The 12,444-nt window shown below is 42.9% G+C and overlaps 1 protein-coding gene across 2 annotated transcripts in view; it reads right to left on the bottom strand.

Annotated features, from left to right (window-relative positions):
- Positions 1-6,612, bottom strand: part of LOC143816545 (protein-lysine methyltransferase METTL21E-like) — a 44,454-nt gene extending 37,842 nt beyond the window's left edge. For both annotated transcript variants that reach the window (XM_077297061.1, XM_077297060.1), the window contains exons 1-2: positions 6,445-6,612; positions 5,804-5,960 (exon numbers count right to left, since the gene is read on the bottom strand). Coding sequence is in view for 1 of the 2 variants with exons in the window: in XM_077297060.1 (XP_077153175.1) it covers positions 5,804-5,882 (79 nt within the window). In the remaining variant the exon portion in view is untranslated. The remainder of the gene's footprint in view (positions 1-5,803; positions 5,961-6,444) is intronic.
- Between the last annotated feature and the right edge of the window lie 5,832 nt (positions 6,613-12,444).

The raw sequence follows: 12,444 nt of genomic DNA, 5'->3' as shown, positions 1-12,444 counted from the left end.
CTATCTTAAGTGTAAAGAAGAACAAGAAGTCCTGAAAGCGATCATATGGCGCTCAAAGAGTCCTGACCTCAATATCGTTGAATCTGTCCAGAATTTCATGGAAACAGAAGGATTTGTGCAAGTCAATATCCACAGAAGACGTGTGGTTAGTTCTCCAACATATTGGAACTACCTCCCTGTTAAGTTCATTCAAAAACTGTTTAATTCTCTTTTTTTTCTTTTTTTTCAGTCGCTTTGCATTGTGTGAATTGATAAAAAACTGTCATAAAACTATCAGCTGTCTTACTCTGCAGCATTTTTTTAATACCTTTCTAGAACTTCTACACAGAACAGTATGTATGTATGTATGTATATATAGTGTGTATATACATACACAAACATACAGTGGGGAAAATAAGTGTTTGCTACACTGACGATTTTGCAAGCTTTCCCACCTATAAAGAATGATGAGGTCTGTCATTTTTATCGTAGCTACACTTCAACTGTGAGATCTAATAATAGACACCTGTCCACACATTCAATCACACTCCAACCTCTTGACCATAGCCAAAACCAAAGAGCTGTCTAAGAACTCCAGGTACAAAGTTGTAGACCTGCACAAGGCTAGTGAGAAGGCAACAACTGTTGGCGCATTTATTAGAAACTGGAAGAAGCACAAGATGACTGTCAATCGTCCTCGGTCTGGAGCTCCATTCAAGATCTCGCCTTGTGGGGTAAGGATGTTTCTGAGAAAGGTCAGAAATCAGTCCAGAACTACATGGGAGGACCTTGTAAGTGACCTGAAGAGAGCTGAGACCACAGTCTCAAACATTACCATTAGTAACACACTTAAGCTGTCATGGATTAAAATCCTGTAGGGCATGCAAGGTCCCCCTGCTCACGCCACCACATGTCCAGGCCCGTTTGAAGTTGACCAATATGAGTGATCCAGAGGAGGCATGGGAGAAGGTCATGTGGTCAGATGAGACCAAAACAGAACTTTTTGGTGTCAACTCCACTTGCCGTGTTTGGAGGAAGAAGAAAGATGAGTAGAATCCCAAGGAAAATATTTAGAATTGAGAGTCCTCAGTGGTTGATCCCTTTTAATGGCTAAGAACACCGTCCTAACCTTGAAGCATGGTGGGGGAAATATCACACTTTGGGGGTACGTTTTTTTTCTTTACAAAGGAAACATGACAACTGCATTGTATTGAAGGGAGGATGGATGGGGTTATGAATCTCAAGATTTTGGCCAACAACCTCCTTCCCTCAGTAAGAGCATTGAAGATGTTTCGTGGCTCTCTCCTCCTGCATGACAATGACCCGAAACACAGCCAGGGCAACTAAAGAGTGGCTCCGTAAGTAGCATTTCAGGCTCCTGTAATGGCCTAGCCAGTCTCCAGACCTGAACCCAATAGAATATCTTTGGAGGAAGCTGACGCTCAATGTTGCCCAGCGACACCCCCGAAACTTGAAAGATTTGGATAAGATCTGTATGGAGGAACGGGCCAAAATCCCTGCTGCAGTATGTGTAAACTTGGTCAAGAACTACAGGAAACGTATGACCTCTGAAATTGCAAACAAAGGTTTCTGTACCAAATATTAAGTTCTGTTTTTCTATAGTATCAAATACTTATTTTATGTAATAAAATGCAAACTAATTATGTAAAAATAATAATGAGATTTTTGGGATTTTTATTTTTAGATTCTGTCTCTCACAGTTGAAGTGTAACTGCAATAAAAATTACAGTCCTCTCCATTCTTTGTAGGTGGGAAAACGTACAAAATTGGCAGTGTATCAAATACTTATTTTTCCTACTGTATAAAATACAGTTGAAACCAGAAGTTTACATGCACTATATAAAAAGACACATATGCATGTTTTTCTCAATATCTGACATGAGATCAGAATAAACTTTTCCCATTTTAAGTCAATTAGCATTACCATAATTATTAATATTTGCCAAATGCCAGAATAATATGAGAGAGAGAATGTTTTAAGGCATTTTCAATACTTGCTGCAAAGGCAAACGTTTACGTACACTAAGATTACTATGCCTTTAAACACTTCTGGACTGCCAATATGATGATGTCTTGTGTTTGGAAGCTTCTGATTAGAGACACACCCGTGGATGTATTTTAATGCACACGATGTAATGCACACCATGTGTTGTGTAGCATCATGGAAAAAGGATGGTGGCTTAAGGATAACAAAGTCAATGTTTTGAAGTGGCCGTCACAAAGCCCTGATCTCAATGCTATTGAAAACTTATGGGCAAAGCGGGAGACAGGTGCGAGCAAGGCGACCAACAAACCTGGATCAGATATACCAGTTTTGTCAGGAGGAATAGGCCCAAATTCCGATCAACTATTGTGAGAAGCTTGTGGAAGGATATCCCAAATGTTTGACCCAAGTCATTCAGTTTAAGGGCAATGGTACCAAATACTAATGAAATGTTTGTAAACTTTTGACTTTGCAGTAAGTAATAAAAAAGCCTTAAAACATTCTCATTATTCCGGCATTTGGCAAATATTAATAATTATGGTAATCCTAATTGACCTAAAACGAGAAAGGTTTATTCTGATTTAATGTCAGATATTGAGAAAAATATGCATATGTGTCTTTTTATATAGTGTATGTAAACTTCTAGTTTCAGCTGTATATCTATATAATCGTCTAAGGGGTACTGCCGCCTGTTTGTCTGTAACGGAAATGCCGCGTCACTGCCGGTTGCGACCAATCAGCAACAGGCTTAGTCCGGTCGCGAATTGGCCCCTCTCTACTCTCCTCCAGTCACTGCCCCCTCCCTACTCCCCTCCAGTCAGTGCCAGTGTGTCGCCCCATCCTGGACCAACTTTTTACTATTGATGCTGCCTATGCTGTGTTATATACTGCTTGGCTGCTATATACTACGTTGGCAGTGTTATATACTGTGTCGGCTGTGTTATATACTGCGTGGCCTGTGATCTATACTGCGTGGCCTGTGCTCTATATTACGTGGGCTATGCTATATACTATGTGGCTGCTATATACTATGTGGCTTCTATATACTGCGCGGCTGTGCTATATAATACGTGGCTGTCTGTGGTATATACTACGTGGCTGTGCTATATACTATGTGGGCTGTGTATATATACTGCCTGGCTGCTATATACTATGAGGGCAGTGTTATATACTACGTGGCCTGTGTTATATACTACGTGGGCTGTGCTTTATACGTGGGCTGTGCTATATACTATGTGGGCTGTGTTATATAATGCGTGGGCAGTGTTATATACTATGTGGGCTGTGCTATATATTACGTGGGCTGTGCTATATACTGCTTGGCTGCTATATACTACGTTGGCAGTGTTATATACTGTGTGGGCTGTGTTATATACTGCGTGGCCTGTGTTATATACTGCGTGGGCTGTGCTATATATTACGTGGGCTGTGCTATATACTATGTGGCTTCTATATACTGCGCGGCTGTGCTATATACTACGTGGCTGTCTGTGGTATATACTACGTGGCTGTGCTATATACTATGTGGGCTGTGTTATATATTGCCTGGCTACTATATACTATGAGGGCAGTGTTATATACTGCGTGGGCAGTGTTATATACTATGTGGTCTGTGTTACATATTACGTGGGCTGCGCTATATACTACGTGGCTGTCTGTGTTACGTGGGCTGTGCTATTTAGTTTGTGGCTGCTATATACTACGTGGCTGTGCTATATACTACGTGGCTGTGCTATATACTACGTGGCTGTGCTAAGCGCGACGTATATACATACATATTCTAGAATACCCAATGCGTTAGAATCAGGCCACCATCCAGTCTATCTATATAATCGTCTAAGGGGTACTTCTGTCTGTTTGTCTGTCTGTAACGGAAATCCCACGTCGCTGCCAGCCGCGACCAATCAGCGACAGGCTTAGTCCGGCCGCGAATTGGCCCTTCCCTACTCCCCTCCAGTCAGTGCCAGTGTGTCGCCTCATCCCAACCAACTTTTTAGTATTGATGCTGCCTATGCAGCATCAATAGTAAAAAGATATGTTATAAATAATTAAAAAAAATAGAAAATTGTGCTATTCTCACCTTCCGACGTCCACCGAGGCGCACGATGCTGCCGCCAGCTTGCGTTTACAGAGATGCACTGCGAAATTACCCAGATGACTTAGCGGTCTCGCGAGACCGCCAAGTCATCTGGGTAATTTCGCAATGCATCTCTGGGAACGGAAGCTGGCGGCCGCATCGCGACAGCTTCGGTGGACGACGGAGGGTGAGTATATAACTATTTTTTATTTTAATTCTTTTTTTAACAGGGATATGGTGCCCACAGTGCTATATACTACGTGGGCTGTGTTATATACTGCCTGGCTGCTATATACTACGTGGGCTGTGTTATATACTACGTGGGCTGTGTTATATACTACATGGGCTGTGCTATATACTGCCTGGCTGCTATATACTACGTGGGCTGTGTTATATACTACGTGGGCTGTGTTATATACTACGTAGGCTGTGCTATATACTACGTAGGCTGTGCTATATACTACGTAGGCTGTGCTATATACTACGTAGGCTGTGCTATATACTACGTAGGCTGTGCTATATACTACGTAGGCTGTGCTAAGCGCAACGTACATACATACATATTCTAGAATACCCGATGCGTGTTATATACTATTTGGGCTGTGCTATATATTACGTGGGCTGTGTTATATACTGCCTGGGTGCTATATACTACGTGGGCAGTGTTATATACTGCGTGGGCTGTGCTATATACTACGGAATCGGGCCACCATCTAGTATATGTATAAACATGAAAGTAAGGTAATACAACTTTTATTACAAAATTGTCAGTTGTACTCAAATTGGTTGAAGCAAAAATAAATACATCCCACATCAAAATCTACTACATTTTGTATTTTTTATGACTGCTATGATTTTTAAGTACAGCACCAACTCTTCTAGACATAAGTGCAGCTTGTGTCAGAGAGCTACATTTTATTGATAACATGAATTCACAGATGTACTGCACTATATTCAAAGAGAAAATGCTACCATCACTCTGTGCCCTCAGTAGTCACTTATCCAACACGACAATGATCAAAAACACACATCTGTTGCATTTCTGAAGATCATGGTGAAAGTGATTCAGTGGCCAAGTATGTTTCCTGAACTGAACGCAACTGAAACATCTATGGAGAATTCTGAAGACACAAGTTGAGCTTCACTCTCCATCAAACATCCAGGCTCTAAAAGATGTTGTTCTTGAAGAATGGAAATAGATGTTGTAGTATTTCACAAACGTATTCATTCCATGCCTAGAAGACTTGGATCAGTCCTTAAAAATATTGGAGGTCATACAAAATACATGCTGCAATAATTTTTGATGTGTATTAATTTTTTAATCATCTGAGTAAAACTGAAGATTTTGTAAAGAAAGTTATATTGTTAACCTTACTTTCATGTTATGGGTTAAAAAATGTTCCATCAAACTCAGTCTTGTCAAAATTTTTGAAACTGTTTTGGTGTTCGGTGAGATATTAAAATCGTACTTTTCAAAGAAGTGTAATGAGATGGATACAGCATTGCCACAGCAAATATCCATGTAGGATTTGTCTGATTAATACGTTGTTAGTTTTCACTGAATCTTGGATATATTTTCATCTTTACTATGCAAATGAGCAGCCTCAAATGTATTATACGTTGTATAGTAGCTAAATTACACATCATTATGATTACTTATATGTAATTCATTGAAGAATAAAAAAAGTGAATAAGAACAGAATTTTATTCTACTTGTAAGTATCGTAAGACAATGACATTACCTTGTACCTGGAGAACAAGATCATCAGACAAGAATGATCCCTGCATTCCTTGGAGTAGAAACCACTTGAATGTTGGCATTGGATTTTCCCTCCAGAGAGAGGAAAACTGTATTCCTAGTGTAAGTTACACACAGCTAATGTCATGATGATGCTTTCCCTACAAGGAGAAGGCTTAATGAATCCTGACAGCTGCAGCTAGAACACCAACTGGAATGTCCTATCACCACATTTCTAAGGGCAGAGCTGGGGACAAACAGACATGGATAGTTTGTGGTTCCTCTGCTACAGCTTATGTAGACATAGGAAGGTTTTCTGTAATGTAACCTTTCTATAACAAAGCACTTGTGGAATTTTCTAGAAATTCATACAAGTAATAAAGTAGAAACTATTTTAATGTTAGCTGTAATAGCAATTGTTTTGTCAATTATTGCAAAGAGGTATAAACAATGAACACAAATATTGATGCCCAATGAGTATAAGCGGATTCAATCTAAGCCATTTAGATTTGAAAGATTTAGTCATGAAGCTAAGGGACATGGAATTGTAAATTTATGGTATTTAAGCGAACCTGTCAGCAGGATTTTGCTAAGAAAACTACAGACATTGTCATGTAGCTGCTGTTATACTCTTAAAAATGATACCTGGGGTGAAGAAATCTGTCATGTGGTTCTTGTGTAATCATTGTCAGGGCCACAATCAAGGCATTACTGCCCTTACTGACGTATGGGGCCGATGAGCACAGGGGGCCCACAGCGGGCCCCCTCTGTTCTGCTCACCGGGCCCCAGTGGCCGCTTCAGAAACTGATCGAGCGTCCTCCGACGCACGATCAGTAAAATCTGTTGCCGTGCAGGAGATTCCTCCCGTACAGCAACAGTTAACAGCCGCCAGACAGTCACAGGCCGGCAGCTGACATCAGCACTCACGTCGCCAATGTATGACGTCACTGTCATATGCCAGAACGACGCTGCGTGCCTCATCTGAAACGGAGAGAACACTGCTGTAGCTCGGCCAGGTAATGAAAAACTTTTCTTTTTGGAAAGCCGCAGTATGGGGTATATTGTACTGGTATGGGGGTGCATTATGCTACTATGGGGGTGGGAGGAGGGAGGGAAAGGAGCTACATTATACTGAGTGTATCATACTGCTATGGGGTACTTTATACTAAGGGGTGCATTATACTATGGGGGTGCATTCTAGTACTATAGGGTGCATTATACTGCTATATATGACTATGGGGTACATTATACTATTATGGATGACTGTGGGAGCAATATGGAGAGACATGGGGGAAGAATGGAGAGACATGAGGCAGAATGGGAGGACACTTGGGTTTCAGAATAGGAGGACACGTGGGGTCCAGAATATGGGACATTATTACTGTAGGGGCTAGTTAAAGGATATTATTTTTGATGATACTGCTTTCGGTGTGGGGGAGGAGAGGTCCTGCTACTGTTCAGGGCAAAACTGTCACTTTTTATCTTCATCTGGCATAGTATAGAGGTTGGAGAAAAATTGGGGGATGTGCTCTAGGTAACTTATTTTCTGCCCAAACGAGTCCTGGCTGGAAGAAGTGATGGCAGTGTGCACTGGATGAAGATGAAAAGTGAAGATGAAGGACTTCAACTAGAGACATCACCGGTGAGTCAGTGTGTTACCTGTACACTGACACTATACACTGTATACTATATACAGAGCTCCTGTGTAAAATATCACTTGTGATCACTGTATATTACCTGTACACAGACACTGTATACGAAACACAAATCTCCTGTGTATAATGGCACTTATGGTGATATTAGCATTGTGGTTTTTTATTAAATGATCAGTATTGTAGCAGTCAGTCACTATGTTGTGGTAATATGTGATTTGGTCATGGTGTGGTGGTATTTGTTCCTTGTATGGCCTATTTGTTACTATGTTGTGGTAATATGTGATCTGATCATGGTGTGGCTTTATTTGTTCCTTGTATGTGCTATTCTTCAATCACTGTGGTGGTAATATGTGGTTTGGACATGGTGTGGCGGTATCTGTTACTTGCATGTAGTATTATTCAGTCACTATGTGGTGATAATACATAGTTTGGTCATGGTGTGGCCGTTTTTGTTCCTTGTATGTGCTATTATTTGATCACTATACGGTGGTAATATGTGGTCTTGTCATGTTGTGGCGGTATTTGCTCCTTGGGCAGTGGGACTGTGGACAGTTTGAGGGGTGGAACCTGGGTGGACTCAAGTGGGTCCCTAAAATTTTGCCAGTATGGGGCCCTGAAATTCCTAGTGGCAGCCCTGATCATTGTTGGAAGTTTTCAGCTAATGATATGCCCATGCTCTGGGGCAGGGCTGTGGGCAGAGTCTTATCTTCCTGATTTTAGCCAGAGAAACCATGTAAAGATCTGACCACAGCCCGCCCCGAAGCCCAAACATGTTCCTCATCATAGAGACAGATAGGCTGTTTGTGCTACATATACATATATTTTTATATTTGGCTTTTCCATTACACAGATATTAGTAATATAAGTATTTGGCATCTAACAGTAAATTTTTATCAATCCAAAGTGGAGTTTTCACTGGGGGCTTGTTATTCTCCCTCTACAAGCACGCAACACACAGGAGAAAAAGAACACACCCAACAATGGTTTAAAGCAGGTTCTCAGTGTGATATGTAATAACAGACAGCCCTGATATCTTGTCCTGAACTAACCTCATGTATCATTAGAAAGTGCTGGCAGTAGAGCACAGATGACTATCACCTTTCAGAAAAGGTCAGGGCAGTCAATATGGGGGAGGAGCAGCAAGGCTGGGTTAGCCATGTCACATTACAAACTCAGCTCTCTTCCTCTCATAGCACTGTCACCTCTGTTGTACTCCCCCCCCCCCCCACCCCCGCAGAATGCCTGTCTGCAGTTGAGAGTTCAAAGGTGGCAGTAATCACAGCTCATAGCAACTTATATTTGTTCTGCAGTGAGAGCAAAATAGGCTGTCAATACATCTCACAAAGAAGTAGAATATTTTGAGCTATTATAATGTGTGTTCATTTTCTGTATGTTGCTGCCTGCTTTTGATTGGGCAACGTCATAGAGGGGAAGAAGTACATGCCCCAATGAAAACTCTCTGACAACAGTCATTTAGACTTCGACAAAACAGAAACATTTTAACTCAGAAGTGTAATGAATGGCTTCAGAGGGGAGGAGAGATCGGTTACCTGCTGCTAATGTTAGCAGTGCCAACTACTTTGTGACATACTGAAGACAGTATGAGCGGCTAAACTGATCTCTCCCCTCTGAAGCTGCTTGCTATACTTCTGGGTGTAGAAGCGTCAGTGTCATGACAGAAGGCAATGATAAAAAGGGGGAACCGCCACTGTACTGTGTGTGCACCACTGACTCCTGCATAGTCCATGTGCATGCACAGCATCATGGTTAGAGTTCTGGCAGCATTCACCATGGCCAAGTGTCATGCATCTGTCAGAAGCAAGATGGCGCACAGCGAGATGGAAGGGGAGGGGAACTCAGCCACTAGGAAAAGATTAAAAGGTGGGCACCCCTGACGCTTGCTGTAACTGGCCTGGGTTGGAGTAATGGTATTGCAACCACTAGGGGCAGCACCGGCAGGTAGCATAGTCAGGGATAGACAGGGGGTTGGTACACAGGAGCAGCAATGTAGTTTTAAGGAACAGCATGTAGCGTAGTCAGAGATGGCCACGGGTCGGTACACAGAGCAGCAGTAGAATCTTGAGGATAAGCAGCAGGTGAAAGGAAGCTTGACTAGAGGCTGGTAAGCTCAATAATCTTGCAAGGATCGGAGTGCAATGCCAGGTTTAAATTGGGTGTTCAATCAGGGTGAAGACAATCAGGAACTCAGGGTGGAGACAATCAGAAACAACACAGGTACAAATATTTGGGTTAGCACAAAACTGTCCAGCGAGCTGAATAACTCAGAGGGAAGCGCTGCTGCCTTGTGCACAAGAACTGCTGGGTTTGAGTCCTGACATTACTCGCCTCCTAGGATAGCCTCTGGATATCTCAGGCACTGGCTTCTCTGGATGGCTCAGCTGAAAAGCTCTTGTAAGCCTGGGTGCATGGATGTTGCCATCCGGCTCCCATGAAGTATCTTCTGGTCCGTAACCCCTCCATTGCACCAGATATGGTAGTCTTCCATAGTGTTGCACAGGTTAGACAATTCCTGATGCCTTGATGATACTTCCACTACTTGGGTAATACTTAGAAAATCCTGAAAACATGACCCGTGGGGTCCGTGAGGACTGGAGTTTGGGAAACACTGCTCTAAATCTTCTAGAGTCCAGAATTTCATCCACAATGTACTTTTCTTCTTCATGGACTTTTTCTGGTGGAGGAGATTGCGGAGTTCTTAGTAGAAATGGGTTCTCACTGAATGGTTTGACAAAGGATACATGGAACACAGGGTGAATTTTAAGGCTGTTAACCCAGTTTCTTTCCGTTTAAAACTTTCTAACTTGTGCAGAAACTGGAAAAGGTCCTATGAATTTTTGACCCAATTTAGAAGATGGTACGTTCGTTTTCAGATTTTTTTTTTTGAGAAAGTCAAACCTTGTCACTGACCTTAAGGTACCGTCACACTAGGCGATATCGCCAGCGATCCGTGATGTTGCAGCGACCTGGATAGCGATATCGCTGTATTTGACACGCAGCAGCGATCAGGATCCCGCTGTGAAATTGCTGGTCGCTGCTAGAAGGTCTGCACTTTATTTGGTCGCTAGGTCGCCGTGTATCGCCGTGTTTGACAGCAAAAGCAAGGATACCGGCGATATTTTACACTGGTAACCAGGGTAAACATCGGGTTACTAAGCGCAGGGCCGCGCTTAGTAACCCGATGTTTACCCTGGTTACCAGCGTAAAAGTTAAAAAAACAAACAGCACATACTCACCAGCGCGTCCCCCAGCCTCTGCTTCCTGACACTGACTGAGCGCCGGCCCTAAACTGAAAGTGAAAGCACAGCGGTGACGTCACCGCTGTGCTGTTAGGGCCGGAGCTCAGTCAGTGTCAGGAAGCAGAGGCTGGGGGACGCGCTGGTGAGTATGTGCTGTTTGTTTTTTTAACTTTTACGCTGGTAACCAGGGTAAACATCGGGTTACTAAGCGCGGCCCTGCGCTTAGCAACCCGATGCTTACCCTGGTTACCCGGGGACCTCGGCATAGTTGGTCGCTGGAGAGCGGTCTGTGTGACAGCTCTCCAGCGACCAAACAGCGACGCTGCAGCGATCGGCATCGCTGTCGCTATCGCTGCAGCGTCGCTTAATGTGACGGTACCTTTAGAAGGGGCTTTGCAATGTTTATCTGTTGTTTCTTTGCAATCTTCCTGGGCCTTTTGTAACATCTCTGTTTTTATTGAGCTTTCTGCAACTTTGTAAGTTAGATTGTACCAGAAGGAACCAACGTATTAGCCTAGTCAGGGATAGCCAAGGAGTCAGTACACAGGAGCAGCAATGTAGTTTTAAGGAGCAGTACGCAGCGTAGTACTGTATACCGACCAAAACGCCAGGGGTCGATATGCAAAGCAGCAGTAAAATTTGCGCAACCCTAAGCTCCCTATCATCGCTAGACGGGTTATTTCACCCAGTGCGGCAATCCCGTTCCTATCCTTGTATTCACCTGAGAATGACCTTGACTAGTTTGAAGGGTAGTCCTGCTCTAACAAATACATAAAGGGAAACAGCCAAGGATAAAAGAAAAAGCAATCACTCAACACGCTCTGAAAAGGAAAGAAAAAGGTGAGGCTAACCAAATAGGAAATAAGGTAAAAGGAAGACACTCAAACAAACTTCAAAGCATATCTCCATATACAACCTCTTCACGCAGTTCACACCTCAAGCTCCTAACCAGGTTATAGCAAGCTATCACTAGCAACTACTCAAGATAAGAGGTATTTATTCCAGAGGAGTACAGAAATCAGAACGGCTGAGAACTCAGGATAGAGAGCTTTGGGAGACAAACAGAACTGTGAACAAGGGAAATCTGCACAGCTAACTGGAAGGCAAAGCAGATCCAACCAGTGCAAGTCTACGTGTAACCAGACACCATGATCTTCTGACCCTTCTGTCACTTTATACCCATGACGCAAGTAAGCACTGCCAATAAGAATCAGGGAACTGCTCAGTACCCAAAAATGAGGGAGGCATAAGGGTGTACCAAGCTCTTGTCCACACTAAGGGTGCATCAAAACTGCCTCATTTGCATAAGTTTTCAAACTAAATGCAATGGTGAAATGTATACTGCAGTGCTAATATGATTTTTATAGGGTGCAAGTTCCTTTCATAAAGGTTTAGTACGTTGATGTCGGACTCCCTCTTTGGTGCGGGCTCCGGTGCTGAGATTTACCCGCAACGGCTGCGGGTGGAATCGTGATCCACCCACTGCTGTTACCTAGTTAAATGCCGCTGTCAAATTCTGACAGCGGCATTTAACTCACGCTTACCAGGAGCGCAACATAAATCCCGTCCATCGGTGACCCCGTCACATGATCACGGGTCACCGATGGCTCGGCATGACAACCAGAGGTCTCAAGCAGACCTCTACGGTTGTCAATGCTGAATTTCTCCTGTTACTCTTGGGAAAATACAAAACCGAGGGTTAAAAAATAATTTTTGTGGAAAAAAAAATGAT

The sequence above is a fragment of the Ranitomeya variabilis genome, chromosome 3 (genome assembly GCF_051348905.1).
Source record: "Ranitomeya variabilis isolate aRanVar5 chromosome 3, aRanVar5.hap1, whole genome shotgun sequence".
NCBI classification, from domain to species: Eukaryota; Metazoa; Chordata; class Amphibia; order Anura; family Dendrobatidae; genus Ranitomeya; species Ranitomeya variabilis.
This window is presented reverse-complemented; position numbering and strand designations above follow the sequence as displayed.